This window comes from Astatotilapia calliptera, chromosome 11, assembly GCF_900246225.1.
Source record: "Astatotilapia calliptera chromosome 11, fAstCal1.2, whole genome shotgun sequence".
Taxonomy (NCBI): Eukaryota; Metazoa; Chordata; class Actinopteri; order Cichliformes; family Cichlidae; genus Astatotilapia; species Astatotilapia calliptera.
Window position 1 is genome coordinate 14,919,276 of NC_039312.1, and position 22,352 is coordinate 14,941,627.

Consider the following 22,352-nt stretch of genomic DNA (forward strand, 5'->3'; position numbering starts at 1 on the left):
ACAAGCTAACAGACTAACTAACAGTGGTGTGGTCTTTCTAACCATATTGCATGTAATATGAATGTCTAAAGCTACTATTTGTTTTTTCTGCTGTGTCCACCACAACTGCTCCCACTTGACAACGATCAGAAATTCACAAACAGGAACCACACAACCGCCACACAACCAATAAGCTGTGTTCATTTGTTGATTGACGGTCCCCGTGGCTCCCCTTCTCTTTTTACTTTCAGAGATGCAGATCGATCATTCAGGCTGAGAGTGTGAGTAGTTAGCAGTGCACAGAGCTAGCTTTGGGAGCAAGCAGCTTAGGGAAAGTAGTCATTTAAACTCTCGTTGAGTGCACTGAATTGAAGCACACTGCACAGTGAGTGCAGACCCAGCAGACATACACCAGGCGCTCTGACAAAGTGGGATGATGTGACTAGCCAGCTGGATGAAACCTAGGACATGCTGAGCAATGCTGCTGATCAGGTGGCTGATTTTAGCATAGCTAGCTTTCGTTCAACAACTGTATAAAACAGCAGATTGTTATCCTCAGAATGTGCTGCAGTTTCCATGACAGCTATAGGGTCACATGATTAATTTTTCCTAATCTGATTCCTGATTTATTTATAATAAGCAATCCCCAGGATGAGAAACCTAATTTTCCAGCTGTTTCCTGAATCAGTTGCAGTTATTAAAGCTCTGTTCTGCTGTGGAAACTCTGTGGCTAAGGTTGTTCCTTTCAGACATGGCAGCCTTGCATGAAAAGTGTGCTGTAGTGCTGTCTGAAGCTTGTTAGGTCATTGCTGAGCAAGTTGCAAAAAAACATTTGAACTGAAACAGAACACCTTTTTCTGGAGATACAGGTTGGATGGCTGTGAAATATATCAGCTCACATAAGAGTTAAAAGAAGTTAGCTGTGTTAGCTTTAACCTTCTGTTTCTGCATTTCAGGTACTGTCTGTTTACATAAAGTTAGCTGAGAATTTCAAAACCAGTGTCATGTCTGTGTGCTAAAAATGAGGCGTTTCTTATGTGCGTCTTCTCATTCCTAGAAACATGGAATTAAATTAGTTTTACTATTTTTAATAAAGACAAAAAAGAGCAGGTTATGTTTTTTCTGGTGAAATATTTAATGGATAGACCAGTATTTAGTCTAAGCTAAATAAGAACTTCCTAGCACTAGCTTCATATTTATCTAAACCTGAAACATCTTACACATGTCAATCATCAAAAAAAAAACTTCTTCATTAAATGTTTCAATGTTGTATTTTCCTCAGGTTTTTCCCTATTAATCTGTACACTATGTTACATTCTTCTATTGTCCCTCAATTAAAATATAGTCAGTTATTTCTTTTATTTTATTTAATAGAAAAAAAGTGTTATTGTACTCATAAATATACATCGATTTGTGTGTAATTAGGTCACAAACTTATAATTAACTCAGGTAAAATACAAAGGAGTGTGCGTCAGTCTGTGCGAGCTGCCATGGTGTCCAGCCATATTAAAAATACAGTGGCCGAGATGGACATCGTTGTTCCGCCAAGTCATGTTTTATTTATTTGGCCACATATATTGTACAGCAGAGGTGTAGAATAAGAGAACTCGTAGGTGTTCATTTAAAGGAAAGAGATGACATGACCGGCATCTGGATAAAATGTGATTCTCTTCAACCTTCAAACCTTGGAACACATGGAAATGTGCATAAACATATTTTTTTCCCTGATATTGTTGCAAGTACTGATTGTCGGCAGATTAGAGTTTTAACCCTCCTGTCTCTGGACAGCTGACAAGAGCTGGCTAAAAAACAACAACAGTTGGTTATAACTTAACATTGTGCCAACTAATGTTAGGCTTGAGTGTCTTAAAAATCACACTTTCCCTCTAATAAACAGTTTGATTGCATTTGCACATCATATGAGATTTTTCTTTTTTTTTTTTTTGCTAAGTGTCCAAGTCCAACAATATTAGATCCACTCGAAATACAATTTTACTAATGTCAGCTAACAGCAGCTGGCAGCAGCTGAGAGAAACTAACACCATCTTACTGACTCATCGACTCCTATCACTAACATGGCAGCTAACAGCAGCTAACAGTGGCTAACAGCAGTGTTCACCAACAGAAAAGTTCAAGATATCCTCAACAACTCACCCCAGTATTGCTGCCATCAGTCAGAATTGAGCTTCTCTGTCTCATCGACTCACATCAGACCCCTTTCACAAAGTTTTATGGCTTCCTCCAGAGCAAATAAATGTAGAGACGTAGACGCATTTTGCCAGCTGAGGTAAACAGCCGAGTGACAGCATACACTTGCTACAGATGATTGACGGCTAGAGTTGTTTTACCTATAGCGGCCACAGTAGGAAGTTTTAGGAACTTAAATTGGGAGGGGTAAGAAAACAGAATTCAGTTGACTGCAATCTGCAATCTACTGGCCTCTAGTGGTAAATTTTACACAATAACTTATGAAGGAAGTTTGGGAAGCATATAAACATGGCGTTCTAGCAACATCTGGCCCCAACATGGCATGCTGATGTTCTGCTTATAGAGAAATTCTTTATTCTTTGCTTCCTTTGGGTTGGATTTCTTGACTTTTCTGACAATGCCATTCAGATGGTGGCCATATTGTAATATGAGGAAAATTTGATACAGAGTTAAGAGTCCAGACACTGACTGTTTATGACTGTTTCTGAGCAGGAGAAAAGAAAACTAAACAAATCTCTTTCTGTTATTTTGATAAAACAAGCTATAAATATTAAATGGTACTAGATCAGCTATCCAAACTGCCACAGTTTCCTTTACCAGCTACTGTTAAAAGCTACCAGCAATAAATTGTCATAACAGCAGTAAATTCTCTCAGAATATTGTGATAAAATGCAGTTGATGAGTGCAGGAGAAAAAACTATCAGTCTTACAGAGCCTTGAAACCTTTATTTCAGTATCTAATACAGATTTCTATTCTCATCCCTTCTAGGAGGATTTACATCAGCACAAACAAGACAGAATAATTTTAGCATTGACTAACTTGCTGTGTTGTTATGTCATCACTCATGCACACTTTGTGTTGTTTTGTTGTTGTTGTTTTTGTTAGAGCAACAAGTAGATGTAGAAATTATCCTTCCAGTGATGGCAGTGTCAGCCATACGTTCATACGTTATCCTGGAAGCTTTTTGCTATCACAGAGATTTGGGTCAGAAGCTTTTCGTATTGGCTTCCTAAAACGAGAGCCATTATTGCATTTGTCTAAGCTTTGCAATAATGGAGTTAAACAGTTAAAACGTCCTCTGCACAGAGAACAGTTTGTACTGAGTAGTGAGGACAGACACTTTAAAGTCCCAGGGTGATAATGATCTATCTATTCCTCTCAGTGTCAAGACAAAATTATCTGCCTTGTAAGTCTTCAGTTTTAAAAGGGAGCTATAAATAAACAGACCCAGAAAACTGTGCAGAGAATTAAATAAAGTGTTATAGGAAGAACAAAAACCTTTTCTGAGATTCTTAAGAATTTTTCTAAATATCATACTATCCTTTTTACTGCACATCATTAGGTGATCATGTTGAGTTTAGCTTGATTGAGCATGCAGCTCCGCATCGTGGCTGTTATTAGCATGAAGATGCTTCTGTATCTGCTCTATTCTGAATGTGGTGTCCCGGTGCTTGTGTAACAGTTATTGTTTATTGTCCATTTTAGTATGTATAATGCTATGAAAGCCTCCCCTTATTTCTTTATCATTTACTTCCAAGAACCCAGTGATTTTTCTTTAGACATTGGCTGCTTTTTTTACTCATTTTCAGTTCAGTCTTTGTACAGGATTCTTTTTTGTTTTAGTTATGTTTTGTTTTTTGTTTAGGCACTTAATACTGCTCCTTGAATCATTCAAGTATATAAAAAAAACCAACTTAAGGCATTGAATAGTGATGTGTCCTCAGAAAGAAACAGTTTTCCATGATATATTTAGGCATTTTGTTACTAGCAGCTTTTACTAAAACAAAGTTTGTTCTTTAGTTGTATGAAAGCAACATAGTTTGACCAGCATAAGCATTCCTATTTTTACACCAACAAGCTGATTCCCAAAGAGCTATTAGCCAAGAACTTTATATATTATGATATTTTGATACCCTCAGACTTTAATTCACTATGTAATAGCAATGGGAAAGCATCTGATTGTCAACAGCTTCACTTTTCAGTGTGACAGTGATCCCAAACCCACACTGCCAATGCAGTAAAACCATACCTGAAAAACAAATAATAAAAAACTATCAATCATGGATTGGTCTCCTCAGATTTAGGACCTCAGCATTACTGAAGCAGCGTCAGATCATCTTGAAAGAGAACAGAACAATGAATGAGTGCTTAGATTCCATTAAAGTTGAGAACTTCCTCCAACTCCCAGCTCCCCATTGAATTCAGAGTCCACTTCAAGATTCTGGTACTGACTTATAGAGCTCCTCATGGACAAGCTCCTGCCTACATCATTGAACTTCTACAGCCCTATGTCCCTAGCAGGTCTCGTAGGTCAAGTAATCAGGGTCTACTTGTCATTCATCATACAAGCCTGAGAACTAAGGGAGACAGAGCTTTTGCCACTTTTGCTCCCAGACTGTGGAACTCTCTCCCACTGAGCTTAAGATCTCTGGACTCAGTAGCTTCTTGAAAAAAACCCAACTAAAACACATTGTTTTAAAATTGCATTTTGTTAACTGTTGTCTGTTTTGTTTTATACTTTGTTATTCTTGTGTGAAGCACTTTGTGATCTTTTATCTAGAAAGGTGCTATATAAATGAAGTTTTAATAAAGTTTACTTACTTACAAAAGGCAGCCAACATCCAAAGAACAGCTTTGAATACGCTTCAAGAAACCTGGAGAACGATTGTGGAAGAAGGCATGCCTAAATCTGTGTCCACTGTGTGACAGAAGGTCAATTAAAATACTGTATATCAAAAACCAAAGATCAATTTACAATATTGTGAGGGTTAAAAAAGAAAAGAAAATGGATGTAAAGACCCAACAGACAACCAGCACAGAGCAGAGCTGTCTATTTGTGCCTGAATATATTTTATACATTATAAAAAATATATTTTGGATAGCAGCAGTTTCACATTTGTTATTTTTCCTGGTTTGCATGTTTTTATCGTAAGAAATTTCCATTTCTAAAAAAGCAAACAAAAGACAAAACAAAAAGGAGAAGAAGCTAGCACTCCAAAAGAGCATGTTTCTTTTATGGATTTAATTAAGTGCTGGACGAAGGAGCCAGTCAGGATATTTTGCAGCCCTAATGTGTTAAAACTCAAGTCACAGTTAAGGCAATGTGCCAGCCTAAGGTTCACTTTGGAGCGGTGCATTCAGAGATGTAGTAAAATGAAAATAGAGTGAGGTGTTCCAAGAGTCAGTGCTGCTGAGTCAATGTTGATTAGATTAGACAGAGAAAATAAAACTGAGCAGGGAGGACAATTATCAGAGCATCATGCAGGAATACGAGAAGGCAGAACAGCCATCAGGATATTAGCCAGTCTGCAGCCTATCAGCGTATTAGAAAAAAGGCACTTCTATTTCATAGCCACCACGAAGAAGCCCTTGTTAAAGAGGCATTCGCACAATCCAAATGTGATCTATAAATTACCCTGTGCACCCTGGTCTGCTCTTATGCCTTTCTGTCTAACTGTACTCAACATGCTGTCTGTGTTTGAGTAATTAGCAGCCCCTCTCTGTGTATTTGTCTGCAGGCCCCCGAAAGCCTTCTGGCGTCTCTGGAGACCCACCTCAACACTTTGGAGGGGAAGAAACCGTAAGTAGATCGAACAAAACACCAATTTAGTGGGTTTTTTAACGCTTAACATCAACGTTTTTGCAGGGGTTTTGCTCATCTGTAGTAAAACTCACTAATACTTCTCCAACTTGTCATTTCTTCTTATCTTTACACAATTCAGAGAGGATAAGTAAGTAATCTCTGTCCATAAGAGTAGGACTTGTAAATGTTATTTCACCACCACCATTGTTTCCCCTTATTCATCAGTGTTTTGGCTTATTCAGGTTATACATTATTTTTATATTATTACTCAGTGATTGAATAGACACAGCGTCTGAATATCCTGCATCTTTCAGAATCATCATTTCATCATCAAATCATTTGGAGTGATGACAGGCCTTGCCTTTTCGCACATGTCATCACTAACCTAACACCTTTGTATCATCCTACTGTAGAGTCAGCCCCAACTTTTACAAAGCTTCAGTCACATGTCAGTCATTACTTTCTATGTGTAATGTCAAAATAAAAAAGCTTTGTTCAAGTGGCGCTGGGGCCAAGAAGTTGTAACTCATCAATGCAGCATATATCCATTAATTGAAGATGCTTGCTTAATGGATTTGCTTTGAAATGCTTCCTGCCTGAAAACGACAAAGGGATATTTAAGCCGTCACTTTGCCTCCTGTCTCAGTAGCAGCCATTAGCTTCCATTGTGTACAGCGTTAAACTCGTTAACTCATGTGCTGTTGTTGTTCTTGCAGGTCGCCCACAAAGGTAAGCTATGCTTCATGATAATCACAATGTAGCTATGATAACAGGACTCTGTATTTATGTGTGACAACTTTCAGAGTCAAAATACAGTTGAGAACTTGAATCAAGGGCTTCACCCTTACTAGTTTTTACTTTAGATGGGTAGTGATTTATTGTTATTCATCTGTTTAGAAAGCTCGTGAATCACATTAGCTTACATGAATATATTGGTCATCATCTAACGGGGGTTGTCCTCTGCGGCAGGATGCTACCGCTAACAATAGCATGCCGGCAGCAGCAGCACCTGCTGCGCCAGCCAAGCCCGCGCCTCCCGCTGCTCCCGGTGGGCCTCCAGCCCGCCCCGTGCCGCCTGCCAAGCCCCCTCCACCCTCTGTCACTCCCACTGCACCAGTCCCCACCACTGCCAGCAAGTAAGAATTACTCATCAATATAACAGATTGTTGTAACTTATCTGCATCGATACCACATTTTAAATGGATTCCTCTGTCAACACACCCTTACTGTCTTTTTTCCCCTGTGTTCAGTGCACTTGATGATGGGTTCCTCTTGGATCTAGATCCCATGTCCTCCTCATCAGCAGGGGGCACTGCAGCGGCTTCCTCCACAACTGGATGGGGAGGTAAGGTCATTTTGATATACCAAATGAAATGTTTGAAACTCCCGTCATTTTCTGATTTGAGTACAAGCTGATATTCCCACATTTTTAGGCACTAATTGTTTATTTAGCAGCTTTGATTGACTAACATTAGCTAAAATGTTAAAAAAAGGGGCTTTATAAATGAATGCCTACAAAGATATCATGCTAAATGCTGTTAGAGACAGGTCTGACCCCAGAGTAGTCCCACAACCCATTCAATCATGCTGCATTTCATTTACCTCGGAAGTTGGATGTCAGAGCCGGGACTGATGTCACTCCCAAGTTGGGTTCATTCAAGTAATAAAAGCAAAGAAAAGTAGGATTTGTTTTGCTTCTTCGGAGGTGGAGGCAGCCATACATAATTAGAAAGCAGCACAATAATAGTTTTTTTCTTGCACTTTAAATTAACGGTGCATCAAGTTCATAGATAGAGCTGGGTCAGTGCACTGTATATGGCTTATTTAACCAGTCACAAAGACACAGCAGTGGCGGCACAGATTAGAAGTTTTATTATCGTTTACATGCACTGGGGCCATTTTGGATTATGAAGTCGGGGTTGGCGGGGCTGCCCTAACTCTCTGAGTTGTAAGTAAGGGGATGTTTCAGTTAAAAATGACTGACTGGGAATTTTGGAACTTCTGACTTCTGATTTTAAATGTAATACAACATTAGTCCCAAAGATCAAGTGTTTTAGGGAAATTATGTTCGTCATATCAGATTGCTTGTCCAATACAGAACAATACAGACTCACATGACACTGTTTCAAGGCTGTATTTTGAATTCTTAGAATAGTCAGTGTAGCTCCTGATACAATGTTCAAATCAACTGGATTCATAATTTTCAGGCAAAAAGTCAGCATCCCTATAAGCTAATGATCCATGTAGGTAAACAATCAGATCCCTGGTATTATAGAGTGTTATGAATTAAACTGTGAGATCAGCTTTTTGTTTCTAACACACTCAGCTTATTTGCTTATATATCAGACAGATCAACATCAATCTTTTTCAATGTGAGAAAAACACAGAGGAAAGAAAATTTAGATCAGATCTTCTAGTTATGAATATAGATTTTTTTTATAGAATTTTGGAAAGCTAACAAGATAATATATATTAATTAGTATTTTACTCTTTTAAAGACAAAGATAGAATTTATTAAAAATATGAAATGGACAGAAGGGAAGATTCAATTAAACTGGAATCTAAACATTACAAAATAAGGAGATCAGAGACATTAACGAAACATAAAAAGCAGTAAATTTATTTTAGCATCAAACACAATTAGTTAGGAAAATCAAGTTTATTGGGTGTTATTGTCATGGAAACGGTTGTAACCGCCACTTTGCCCAGCACGTCTTGGCTTCAGATATAACCCTTTGCTACTGCTGTGAGAAGTTTCTGCTAAAAGTTGTAGCTTATGTTAAACCAGACCTCCTGAAGTGTAAAGTACTGTGTATCTCTTGTCCTACAGCCTTATGCCCAGCTCTTTAACATGTTATGTTTAGTTTAACAGACTCACACTGTCACATTATGGTCGCTCAGCTGTGACAGGGGAGAGTTTTAGTGATATTTAATGACCTTAACTTAATGTACTTCAGTGAAAGAGCACATTTTACACACTTACATCAACTTCTTCAATAAATCTGTTGTTTTTTAATGATTCAGTTACTAAACTACTCGCCGCCAGCTTTACTTTAAATTATTTGCAACCTTTTTTCAAAGCACACAGTGTGGTGAGGTGACTGCTGAGTGATTTTTCTTGCCAAAATAGAATGAATGAAAACCAAGAAGGAGAAAGAAGAAACTAAACGGAAAAACCTGCCTGTATGCTTTGGCTGGCAGCAGCATCAGTTATTTATAGTTTGTAATAAATGTGCAGAAACAAACAAACTCTTTTATTGTTCTTAAACTTTTACTGAAAATCATCGGCTTTAACAGAAAGAGAAATGGGACTCTCCTCTTTAACATTGTGAAACTTCTTGTGGTTTTAATCGCAATTTTAACGATTTTTTTCCTACATGTCCTCTGATACCTTAACCATGGCTGTGGTCCAGCCTTAGCCTTTTTAAAGCCTCAGTTATATTAATGACCCTTTCACTCAATTGGATTTGCTTTTGTCCCATCTCTGCTTTTCTGGCTTTTCCTGTAAAAGGTTGGAAGCTCTCAAATTAACCAAAAAAAATCATTACTTGGAGCATCTGCATAATTTCAAAGTATATCTCTTTCTTAACTCAGTCATTCACTGTCTCTGACCTCTCTCTCTCTCTCTCTCTTTGTTTTGGTTTGTGCTGTCTTGAAGATCTCTTGGGTAAGTATTCTGTTGACAGCGTCACCTGCAGTCGCCTGTTCAACTTGTCTCTCAACCTGCAGTTCTGAATTTTCTTTTTTCTTTTTGAACTTTTCACTCACTTTGACGTCTTTGACTCTGCCGTCTTGCTCTTTCTTCCCTATTTTCTCTCCTGCTGTTTCTTCCTCTCTTTTGGGGGTTGTGACTGGGTCGTGGCGTTTGGATTGCGGGGTTTATCTGCGTAGCGACTCCGGCCGCTACCGACGGAGCCTCTGAATCTCTCCTGGCAAAGAAAGAGTCTGCTGATGCCAATGCTGCGGCTGCTTCTGCCCCCGTGGCTGCCCCGCCCATAGCCCCTGCTCGTTCCACCACTGCTGCAGCTGCGCAGGCGCCCACCTCGCTGCCCATCTCTGCTCCTGCCTCCACCACCTCAGCCACAGACATCGACCTTTTCGGAGGTCAGTGTAGGTGGAGGGTAGGATGCAGACACGGCCTGCCTGCTTTTCTGCAACAAGCCCATTCATTGTTTAGTTACATAATGATAGATTTCCTTTGTTATGAAGCTTGGATTTACTTTTGGAAACACAGGAGTGCAATATCATAACCTGACAAAAAGCATACAGGCTTTTGTCTCATCAGGTTAACCACTGAGCTTAAATGTTCTACATACTCTTTTTGATGCGAAAAACAACATCAAATGCATATTCTAACAGTAGGCAGATGAGAAATGCATTACCAAAGCTTTTCGAGGATAGAAATGTTGTTTAGCAGCACTCACAGCTCTTTTTGAAGAATGTTTCCTTAATCTGAATTAAGAATCTTTTTAACATATTTTTTTGATCTTTTCTCAAGTTGCAGCTTTATTTCCAAGCCTTATTTTATCTAATATAAAATACCAAAATTAAACGGATATTTCTTCATTCTATAGCTAGAAATGTTTGAGAGTTTTTTGGGGGGGGGGGCTGTTGATGTACAGATGTACTTCATTTTTGGAAAAAAAATAATGCTTAGTGATGTGACTAAACATGTTTTTACGTCCTGCTTTGTGACTGCCATGCACGTACTGTTGTGCTGGCTTTGTGTCCAGCTATCACGCATCATGTTTTTCACTCGGCAGGGGAAAAACCTTTACCATTTCAAATCCGCCCCCCAAAAATTAACCAGTACCGTACAGCATTATTTCATTCCCCTGCAATGTGCAAAATCATGATGCATATATTTGAGATTTGTCAATTTGTGCTTTTTGTTATCGCCCTGAATTATTTTCTTCCTATGAGTTACTAACAGTTTCTTAAATATGCCAAGACGAAAACTGGCTGAGTGCTATTTAATGATAATTTGGCATATTAGTTAATACTAACAAACATTCAGAGTACTACTAAAACACCAAAGAGAACCGACCTTTGTCCATCCCTGACCTTGACATTTCCCCTCTTGTCACAGAGTGCAAGTAACTTGTGACAACATGCCTCATTTCACGAGCCTGCACTGGTGGTGCACTCACTGAATGCAGCATTATGCAGCCCCATCAAAACAAAACTCATCATGTGACTGATGATACAATGAGATCAATCATTGCAGTTACTGGGCTGCATATTTCTTGTATTCTCTGCTTTTTCCTGATGCTGACCTCTCATTTTTCTTCCCTGTCCATTTCATCTGTTTATTCATCTTCTGTTCTATACATCCATGTGTGTGTTGGTGTGTTGGTCCGGGTGTTACGTTTTGTGTTCGCGTTCCGGCTGTTTTTCGTCTGCAATACCCTAGATGCGTTTGCACCTTCCCCAGGAGATGGTCCTGCTGCCGTGGCCGCGGGCCCTGCTGCTGATGCATTTGGTGGATCTGGTGGGTGACAAAACAGCTTTCTGTGCAAACGTGTGTGCATGGAGGTACGAGTGCGTGTGCGAATGTGAAGGCTGTTGCTTTAATTATATTAATAAAGCTGCTTCTGCTTTCATAGAAGACAGTAGAACAAACCTGCCCTCAGGTCCCACTGTCTCACCCCAAATCCTACTCCAATGCCCAAGTCATGGACCCTCTCCTCCTAATATTCATCCAGTGAATACTGCAGTAAAAAGCACAGCACAGCTATTATCTTCTCAGTATTCCAGAAATAAATGTCTTTTTTAACACCACTAACCATGACACAACTGGATTATGATGGTTATACTAATCATATTTTATTTTGGTTTTTAATAACTTGCATTCAGCTGTTCTCTTTGGCCTGCAGCAGCTTACATAGCAGAGAAACTGAAGCAACCTACATAATGTCCATTCAATAAGCAAAAATGTTACTTTACATTATAATTACCCCTACTGTAATCACAGAGTATTTAATATTTATGTGTGATTAACCTTAAAAATAACTTTATCCTGCATCCACACTTTATCTTCTGTGTAAAAGGGAAGCACCAGCTTTTGACAACTTTGTGCATTGGTTAGCTTAGTTTTTCAACAATGAGAAGACTGGAGTGATTCCATGACTTTTTTCCAATTTTGCCACAACGTACCCCAGTACTGCTCAAAATACATTAATCGCCAAGCTTAGGTTCTAATAACTTTGTAAAATACTTAAATAAAACAAATAATTTTGTTCCTTACTTTGTCAATTGTGTTATGAACCTTGATGTTCACTATAACACCATTGCTAGGCCAAAATACATCTGTGCTTTGTTAGCTTTTCTAAGCTTCAGTTGTTGTTTTAAGTTCATGATTAGCATGTTGCCTTGCTAACTTTAAATCATTACTTGCCAAACATTAGCAAGTCACTAGTGTCAGTGTGAGCATGTTAGCATTTAGCTTATTTACCAGTGCACTGCCAAAGTTATTTACTTCAAGAATGAAGATCAAGGCCATTTACGTAGATTGATTAAGAAGTACTATATATAGTTAACTATTTTGATAAAGAAGAAGAAAACTTAATACTTAATACTTTTACTAACTTGTATACTTGACTAGACCCAGAATTACTTAATGCTAACTAGGAACCCACCCGACGGATTAATAAAGTTTTATCTTATCTTATCTCTAATTTTCTAGGTTCTTTGCTCCATGTATTGATAGGTGTCCTGCTCTTATTGATAAACCAGAAAAAAACAAAAACAACCAACAAACAAAAACTAATGCTAACTAGCAAATGGTTGACTGTGTAGTAGTTCTTTTGTAATAAGTAATATTTAATCCCCCCCCCCTTTTTTTTTTTTTGTCAACCCAAGTTAGAAAGACTTGTCACTCTAGGACAGAAAAAACAGTTTAAATTGATTTTTAATAGATACAAGGTATTTATAGCATGTCCTTTCATTCTTATATACTGCTAGCAGTGTTCACAGAGCCGGCTGTTTCCTGGACACATGGATGGTTTGGATTAGGCTTGCATGTTTGAGACAAATTGGGCATCATGGAATTATTCCACTACTAACTATAGTCCATAATTACTGTTTTTTCTTTCTATTGTATTTTCTGCTGAAGTTTGTGGATGGAGCACTGAAGTTAAAGAGTTACCATGTATTGTTTTACTTTCTTTGACCCTAACTTGACACTTCTGAGGTATTTAGCCTCACAAAAATGCTTTTTGCAGTTTTTGTCACTTTAACAAATCCTTAATCCCTCCCTTCCTCATCCCCTCTCCACTGACCCATTCCCTTCTTTTCTAATCATTACCCCCTCCCTAACTCCTGAACGCCACCAACCTGCTGCTCTTTGCGAAGACCCCTTCGCTACGACGGAGGGCAGTGCGGACATTGCTCCAGAACTGGACCTGTTTGCTATGAAGCCCACCGACACGGGGGCGGATGCTGCTGCCATTACTCCTCCCACCTCTAGTGATGCGCCGACTATCATCGCTCCCATTGCTGCCCCCACCCCTTCTTCCACTAATACCACCACCACAACTACTACTGCCACAACCTCCACCGACACCACCACAGAGTCTGCAGCTGCCCCGACTCTAGATCTCTTTGGTGGTAAAGTCTTCTCGCTCTCATTATGCCTCTCACTGCATTGCCCTGCATTATGACAATGGTGATGATGATGGTATTAATAATTATGATGATTGTGTTGCTCTTGGTATTGATGATGATGATGATGATGATGATGGTGAAAATTACAATAACTTGCCCAGTCCCTACATTCTGATTTGTTTTTATATTTTTCCATGATACCTTTCCTTTAGATTGTTTATAATCAATCAAGCATTTTGACCTCTTCTGTTAAAAAAACCCAAAAAAACATGAATATAGCGAATTAGAAAAAATCTCCAAAGCCAGTTTTAAAATTGAATATTATTTACCGACCGGGGACCAAAACTTGTACTTATTTGATCTCTGTGGATAAAAGAAAATTTTGTTTTGTGTTTATTAACAGAGGTGGCTCAAATTGTGTTGATTTTTTAATATTACTAACAGTCTCCCAAACTTAGAGGGAAGAAAAGTGTTTTCTTCTCCTGCTTGTGGCCAGAGTTTTTAGATACTGGTGGATGGGAATGCTGTATTGTAGCTTATGCATCTGAGTTAAAAGGGAATATCGCTAAATGTCAGAATTAAAGAACAGAATTTGTCTATGTTTGTTTTTCAGTGTGTGGAAAGGTCTAATAACCCAAAGGCCTTAAGAAGCCCAAATAAGAATTGTTTTTGCTGTATATCTTTGCCAAGCTAGCGATAGTACACTGATTCTGATATTCATGATAAGTATACTTTGGTCATCTGCTGAGCTTTCTCAAACTCAGCAGAGCTGAGCCATTGATTTCTAAGTTTTGTTGAACCTTTAGGTTTTTTAAAATTACCAGTGGATTGCTTGTTATGAATTTTAGTGCACTCGTTTTTAAATTAATTATAATAACTCATCTAGTCTCAGCATGAAGGTTAAGTAATTTTAGTTAATCTATGACAACTTAGACCTGCCAGGGCACAAGGGACATGGGCCCACCCTCCTGTCAGCCCGCCACCTGCAGGAGATGCCGTAGGGGTCGGGTGCAGTGTGCACTGAGTGGCGACCCAGGGCAGAGACCCTGGCAGACTGATCCCCATCTACCAAGACTAACAACTGGGACATTTAATGTCATCTCTCTGGTGGTGAAGAAGCCTGAGCTAGTGTGAAAGGTTGAGAGGTACCAACTAGATATATTCAGGCTCACCTCAATGCATGGCTTGGGCTCCAGAACCAGTCTCTTGGAAAACGGCTGGACTGTCTAACTCTGGAGTTGCCCTTGGTGAGAGACGGCAGGCTGGGTGGGTATCTTAATATCCCATCTGGTTGCTGCCTGTACATTGGAGTTTTTGAATGAGAGGGTTTGTTCCCTGTCCCCGGTCGGGGAACGGGTCCTGACTGTTGTTTGTGCCTACGCACTGAACGATAGTTCAGAGTACCCGACATTCCTGTAGGAGCTTGATTTGGAGGAACGGCCTGCCAGATCTGAACCCAACCAGTGTTCTCTTACTGGACTTATGTATAAACCACAGTCTGTCCATAGCAAAAACCATGTTCGAACATAAGGGTGTCTACAAGTGCATGTGGCACCAGCAGGTCGATGATCAATTATTTAATCGTATCTTCAGATCTGCAGCCATATGTTCTGGATACCTGGGTGAAGAGAGGCACTGAGCTGTCAACTGATTACCACCTGGCGGGGAGTTGGATCAGGTATTGGGGGAGGATGCTGGACAGACGTGGGGTGCCTAAACATATAGTGAGATCTTCAACTCCCTTGACAGCATAGCTTAGACAGCATTTCGAGGTAGACTGGGGACATTGAGTCAGAATGAACCATTTTCAACGCCTCCATTGCTGAAGCAGCTGCACCGATGCGGGCGCAAGGTGGTTGGTGCCTGTCATGGTGGTAACCCCCTAACTAGATGGTTGACACTGGAGGTGAAGGGAACCGTCAGGCTGAAGAAGGAGTCCTATTGTGCTTGGTTAGCCTGTGGGACTTCTGAGGCAGTCGATAGGTACTGACAGGCCAAGCGGAACGTGGCTAAAGCAAAAACTTGGGTGTGTGTAAAGAAGCCATTGAAAAAGAATTTTGAACTAATCATACTCCCTCCAAAATCAACTTGGTAGTTTGATATTAATATATATATATATATATATATATATATATATATATATATATATATATATATATATATTTGTTTAGCATCAGAAGGGATCAAACACATTTTGTTTTATCCAACAAATGTAGCAAATGTACAAAGGTAAATGACAGTCCTCTTCGGAGTTTTTGTTTGTTGCTAATTATTAGCATACTAACATGCTAACATGAAATTAACTGAAGAAGCCAGATATCAGAATATTGTCATGCCAACATTACTGTTTAGCTCAGAATGCCACACAGCTACAAACAGGATTTTCTAAATGAAAGTATGTTTATATATGTTTTATTGGAGGGCAAAGGAAATGCCAGGTGTTGAAAACCTCTCCCGTTAGTCTTCTTATCTCTTAGCTCTTGAATTTTGAACATGGCAGATTGTAGTGATTATTATATAGAAAATATGTAAGTTTGTCTTCATGCTTAACTTTGGCAATATTTCCCTTTTAACTCTCATTCTGCATTGCACTGGATAGATACACAGCAACTTATCCATTTAATAATCAAAATATCTGCTCTCTCTGCTTTCCCCTCATCTCTCTTCTGAATCCATTTTGTATGCACTGGACTTTGGACTCTGAATGTACATATGATTGTGTGTCCTTGTTCGTAGATATGTTTGATTCTATGCCTGAGCAAAGCCCTACCACTGAATCCAAAGCTGCTACCACTCCTAGCGTAGACCTTTTTGGTGCAGGTACAGGAGTTGATATCCATTTCTCTGTCTATGGAACCTCTTCATCTCCTCTGGTTTCTATATGTCCACTCCTCTGTCAGCTGTTCTTTTTCCTCACCTCTTGGTTTGTCCCCCCATAGTGGTATGTGACAACTGTGCATGCATCCCACTCGTCAATTACCGGATAATCGTTGTGGCTGCTTTCTTTCTATGCTTTATCTTTCTACCTGCCACGCTAATGCTTTTTTTTTTTTTTTTTTTGCCCAACCTCCATGGTTTTCTTCTTTCTCGCATTCTGCCTCTTGCTTGCGTTGGTAAATTAGACCTTCCTGCTGTTTCACGCGGGCCCTCTCCTTTGCCCGAGCCGGCTCCGGCTGGAGACATTGTGACGGGTGAGTCAAGCTGCTTTACCTTTACTGCATCACTGTTTTCCTTCCTTTTTTATGAGGGGTGCAGCCAGACAAGTTTTTGCATGGTACTGGGGTCTGCATGCACATGCAGACCAGACCTCTACTTCCAAAGGATGCACGCTTCAAGGATGTGGATACACAGTTAAGATGCAGGGATGCTTGCTTCCTCCTTCTGCTTCTTCTTCTCTGCATGTCTGCTTTAGTCTTTTTAGAACAGGCAGGAAAAAAAACCCTACATGAGCAGAGGAGTCTGTCACTGGAACTGAAGCAGTGATTAATAAAACTGATTTAATTAAATCTCTTTTTCTATCTCTTCTGTCCAGATTCGTTTTCATCTCCTGCTCCTACCCCTGCCGCTGCCCCGGCTCCTGCTTCTGTTCCTGCGGCAGGGACCTCATCTCCACCTAAAGCAGAGCCAGAGCCTGTCATTGACCTGTTGGGTACTGTACATACAACACCAACTGACAGATATATACGATTTGCGAGGGATTTGTTAAGAGTTGTAGAGTTTGTTAGAGTTAATAAAGTGTAAACCCACTTTATTAATGTCTCAAATACACTCACATTCGGTAAGCATCAGTGTCCTGATACCATAAAGCATATGTACGCTCACTCAATAGATGTTATTTAAGTACTGACTTGACATCCCACACTGGTATATCACTTCTACAATAAAATGTGACATATAATTGATGTTGATGTACTTTGTGCCTCATATTATTTGACTCTTCCGTATCTTTCTTTTGTTTGTTTGTTTTTTGTGGGTTTGTCTTGTTTTGTGTTTTTTAATTGGGGAGGGGGGGGGGGGGTGTATCCTAGAGCAATTATTTCTCTATGTCAGGGGTGGGGAACTCCAGGCCTCAAGTGCCGGTGTCCTGCAGGTTTTAGATGTGTCCTTGAACCAACACAGATGTTTTCCTTGTATTTTCTGTTAAAACAATTCTTGGATGGATTGCCTTAAAATCTGATTTAATTTAACCTTTTTTGTTCACACTTTTTCTTTTTCTTTTATAAAGATAATTTTGTGTCCTACCCACCCCTTCATTGTGTCTCATTTTGTGTACCAGGGCTGACCTCTCACCCTTTTCTGCCCTCCATGCTGCCTTGTGGATAACTGGATGCTCCCGTAGACTCTTTCGGGGGCCCTGTGGAGGAAACGCAGAGTTCTGCTCCTGTAGGACTTGAAGACGACCTGCTGGGAGGTGAGTCTCTTCTAGTTGTCACTCTTTGGAGTTCCATCACAGTGTTTCATGCGAATCAAAAGACTGAATGGACAGAAAACTTTAAGTAAGTTGTGCTGAAAAGTCTTTTAAAAACTTTTCATTTTGGCAAATGGTTGATTGGAGAGGCTTACGCTGATTAAGATGTCGTCAATAAAGTAATGACTTGGCAGCTCTAGTTGAATTAATTGCACAGCTGTTCCAGAGTGACTTAGGACTCATTTGGAAAATGTCTTTCCTCCACGACCTCCCAATGACATCATGGCTATGTCTTGCCCATCTCATTTAGATCTTTATTGAATAGTTGATGAACCTACTGGGAGGTGCAGTTGTGCATTAGCTACATTGAAACTACAAAACCTTTAGAAGTAGATGATGATACCCAGACACTTGGCAAGCATTTATTTGGCTCTGTGTATGTCACTGTAAAAAGAAAACTGTGCAGATCTGGCCCAGTAAATGTTTCAGTGCATTACAGAAATAGTCAATTTAAGTGAAAGTCTTGCTTTCAGAACTGTCATAATAAGACTAATGCAGAGTGTATTGGCAGCATACACTGTTATAACTCATCAACCCCAACGCTTCAACATTACACAGTTTTTTCTCTTCTTTCAGCTGTTAAATACTGCTGAATGCCTTTATAACTGAAACATCTAGAAATAAATTTTGTCAGGTAACTGTGGAAGAAAAAAGGTATTTATTTAAATCATTATCAGCATCAGTTCAATCTTCTCAAGACACTTTACATCAGAAGGTAAAGATCTACCATAATAGTGAGAGATCTATCCCTATGACCAAGCACTTGGCTATAGCAGGGAGGAAAGCTTCCTTTTTTAACAGGAAGAGCCCTCCACCAGAACCAGGCTCAGGGAGGGGAAATCATCTCCTGCAACCAGATGTTGGGATTAGTGTAAACAGGAGACCGTTCATGGAAAGCCCACTAGCAGCCTGAGGCCAGCAGCAAAACTAAGGGATGGTTCAGGGTTTCCTGATTCAGCGTCAACTCCAAGTTTTATGAAACAGGGAAGTTGGAAGTCTGATCTTTAAAGTAGATTGGTATCTGCCTTCTGAACCATAAACTAATAGCTTGTTCCACAGGAGAGGAATCTGATAGTTGAAGGCTTCGTCTCTCATTATACATTTGGAGACTGTGAATGACAAGTCAGCCTTCAGTCTGACAGCAAAGTGCTCTGTTGGGACATTATGATACTATGAATTCTAAAGATATGTTGGAACATGAATATTTTATCTGTTTTCCTTTCGGAGGGATGATCTGTTCCTGTTTATTTCACTGTGCTGATGCAGTACTCGGTATGATTCTACAGTCCTGTTGTTTATATCCTTCAGGATTAATGTCCCCCACCCTCACCCCTGCTGCCGCTCCAGCCCTGGCTCCAGCTCTGGTGCAGAATGACCTCCTAGAGACGGGTTTTGATGCCTTGGGCGCGCTTCCTTCGCCAGCTCCACCAGTACCTGCTGTAGTGGCAGTAGTACCAATAGTTCCAGCTCCAGCAGCAGCAGTAGAACCTCCATCCACTACATCAGCACCCTCTGGTGGCTTTGATGCTTCAAGTAAGTGGTTGTTATGTTGCTTCATTTTAGTGATTGATGTCATTGTCTTGTGAGTTAAGAGAATTTTATGAAATATTTTGTTGATATTTGCACAGGTCTTGCTTGATGTGCATTAATCTCGGTTTGCTTTATTAAAGCCGAGCGCTCTTAACAGCTGACCTAGTTATTGTTACCTGCTGACAGCTTGATTTCTGCATGAATGAGACGCTGACGTGCTGGGGTCACAGTCTGACGTAAAACTCTTGTTCCTGCTGACTGCTTTATTCCTCAACACCGCTGCTTCTTTTGCACTGGTCTTTCTCTCTTAGTCTCCTCTATTTTACTTCTTTAACTTTCACAAATGCTGTGCTTTCTTCACCTCCCCACTCACCCCTCCACTCTCCCTTCTTTCTATTTTCTTGCTTTCTTTCTGTGTTTCTCCTCTGCTTTACACATCTTGTTCCCTCATCACCCTCCTTCCACTCTGCTGGGTCATTGCTTGCTTCTTCTAATCTGTAACTGGTGAGTTAAACCCTGCGGTGGATAACAGCATGCCCTTTGGACAACTCTCCCTTACTGTTTTCTTTACCAAAGCTGTTCCCAAGTTGCATGTTGTCTCCTGCATGAGACACGATTGGTGCTTACCCTTAATGCATCTACGTTTCCCTTCAGTCTTTTGGATTTTAGCCTCTTGGAGTAACCACATGCCATCAAGGCTTCAGCGACATCTTTCAAACCTTCCTTTTTTTTAAAGCATTACTCTGATGAAACCTAATAGATTGGCATCGTATGATTAAACCTACTGCAAGCATTAGTCAAAGACTAAAGGTTATGGTCTACTTCCTGCAGTTACAGTTCATTCAGATCCACTACAGACTAAAGAAGATTAATGGTTCCACCTGTAAGATTTTTATATTTTGCTGTATGGCTCTGTTTTAGGACTTCCCCACCCTTTCACACACATACAGGGAAAGCTAGAGGCAGGGAGATCAGTAGAAAGTGGAAAAGAGGAGCTAGGTGAAGGCAGATTGCAAAGTGACTTGCAGATGGGCAGCTTCTTTGGGTAGGATATACCAGCTTAAAGGTACAGTCCGTCATTTTTTATTTATTTATTTAATTTAAAAAATGTACTCATAAATATATATTGATTTGTTTGCAACTACATTTTCCAACAACTTGATGCATTCTCATAAACTTAGAATTAATACATTAAAAATACACTGCAGCAGATGGTGGTTTGTCGAAGGATGTTATGTATGTGGCAAGACTGGCCATAGAGATGAGAACTCATAGGTGTTCGTGTGTTACAGAGGCAAATTTTCTGAACCTTCACACTTGAGATATGAAGGATAGTACACATGGGGGGTTTTTTTCATCAGAGAAGGGGTCTCCTGGGGGACTTCCGGTAATGGCGTTTACTGAGTAGATGTGTTTTTGGTCCACTCTGCTACACGGTTCAGTATTTACCTTGCTAACCTACCTCTATGAGATTTTGAATCCCAGTTTTGGATGTCTCTTGCCGTTGTCGACTACCCATGATCCAAAGAATGTCAAAGGGTAAACAAGAGAAGGGGTCTCCTTTACCAAAGAAGTGAAAACTCAAGAGACAAGCCTCTAAAACATGCAAAAACAGCAGATTAGGAATGTGGCTTTCCCGTCTCTGGACAGCTGAGAACAAGCCAGCTAAACAGCAACTGCAGATGGTTAAGCTAACATTGTACCAGCTAATGTTAGGTCAAAGTATCAACTGTTTCTCTCTCTGATAAACAGATGGATGACCCTGTCACATTGCATGAGAGTTTATTTACTAAATGTCTGAGTCCAGCAATGTTAGATACACTTCAAAGAAAGTTTCACTAACACTGGCTAATAGCAGCTAACAGCTGCTAACACTGGCTAACAGCAGATAACAAAGGCTAACACCAGTGCTTAAAAACAGGAAAGTTCAGGATATCCTCAGCAACTCACCTCAGACAGAAGTGAACTTCTCTGTCTCATCGACTTGTACTTTCACAAAATTTCAGAGCATGGTCTATATGAGATATTACAAAGAATTTGTAGCCGAACAATCAGCTGAAGAGGACTGGCATTTCTGGAGCAAATGTTATATCCAATTTTTGCCAAAGCTGTTACTTCTGCTTGCCTGCTTATACACTGTGAAGCTGTTAATAAAATTAAAATTGATCGTTTGTACATGCATATATACCACAACAAACAGCCAACTTGTAACAATACAGTACTTCTGTAATTGTTAGTTGGAATTAAACCAGCTGGCCTTGATGACACCTGGTTTAGAACATGTCCTCCAGATGTTGCTGGTTTTTAAGTTCTGAGATGTGACAATCTTAACTGGTTGAGCAGCTGACCAAGTGAGTTCAATTGGTGCAGTTTTGCCCTCAAATGTATTACCAGACATTGTGCATGTGATACACAACTGAATACTTATGCTGTCACAGCCAGATTGTCCCACTCATCATACTGTCTGCTCTGTGTTCGTTAACGTAGGGATTGACAGGTTTGTAATCTATGTTGTTTTATCCCACCTTCCCACCATCAAGTGTTTGATGGATTAGGTGACTTGCTGATGCCTAGTGTAACGCCCCAGAGCACTGGGGGCAGCACTACTGGAAGCACTGCAGGAAGCATGGGAACTCCTGTTGCAATGGGGGGTATTGCAGCCGCTCCATCCGCCACCCCTCCTGCTACCAAAACCATTGTAGGAGATCTGGACACATCGCTGGCCAACCTGGTTGGAGGTAAACTGTAGCTTTCCCTGTATGGAGTTCTATTATTTGTCTTCTTACATAGAAAGGTAACTCATTCTTCCTTCTTTTTCCTGTTCAGACCTTGGAGTAAAGAAAAAGTAAGTGTGTGAATTCTATAAAAATTAGTTAATCATTAGATTTGCAAACCCTTTCTTTCTTTTTGCTCATTTGGCCCAAAAAGACAGAGATTGAAGTGACATTAATTGCATATATCTTGACTTGTATCCTACA

At 40.0% G+C, this 22,352-nt stretch overlaps 1 protein-coding gene across 10 annotated transcripts in view; it reads left to right on the forward strand.

Annotated features, from left to right (window-relative positions):
- Positions 1–22,352, forward strand: part of snap91a (synaptosome associated protein 91a) — a 60,890-nt gene that overhangs the window by 35,595 nt on the left and 2,943 nt on the right. For 2 of the 10 annotated variants that reach the window (XM_026183721.1, XM_026183722.1), the window contains 16 exons: positions 5,707–5,768; positions 5,911–5,919; positions 6,488–6,500; positions 6,741–6,907; positions 7,022–7,116; positions 9,430–9,438; positions 9,663–9,875; positions 11,185–11,262; positions 13,125–13,379; positions 16,113–16,196; positions 16,499–16,567; positions 16,909–17,025; positions 17,716–17,787; positions 19,153–19,377; positions 21,915–22,112; positions 22,201–22,219. In XM_026183721.1, the coding sequence (XP_026039506.1) occupies positions 5,707–5,768; positions 5,911–5,919; positions 6,488–6,500; positions 6,741–6,907; positions 7,022–7,116; positions 9,430–9,438; positions 9,663–9,875; positions 11,185–11,262; positions 13,125–13,379; positions 16,113–16,196; positions 16,499–16,567; positions 16,909–17,025; positions 17,716–17,787; positions 19,153–19,377; positions 21,915–22,112; positions 22,201–22,219 (1,685 nt within the window). The remainder of the gene's footprint in view (positions 1–5,706; positions 5,769–5,910; positions 5,920–6,487; positions 6,501–6,740; positions 6,908–7,021; positions 7,117–9,429; positions 9,439–9,662; positions 9,876–11,184; positions 11,263–13,124; positions 13,380–16,112; positions 16,197–16,498; positions 16,568–16,908; positions 17,026–17,715; positions 17,788–19,152; positions 19,378–21,914; positions 22,113–22,200; positions 22,220–22,352) is intronic. The other 8 variants (XM_026183724.1, XM_026183725.1, XM_026183726.1 and 5 more) reach the window with 8 other exon arrangements.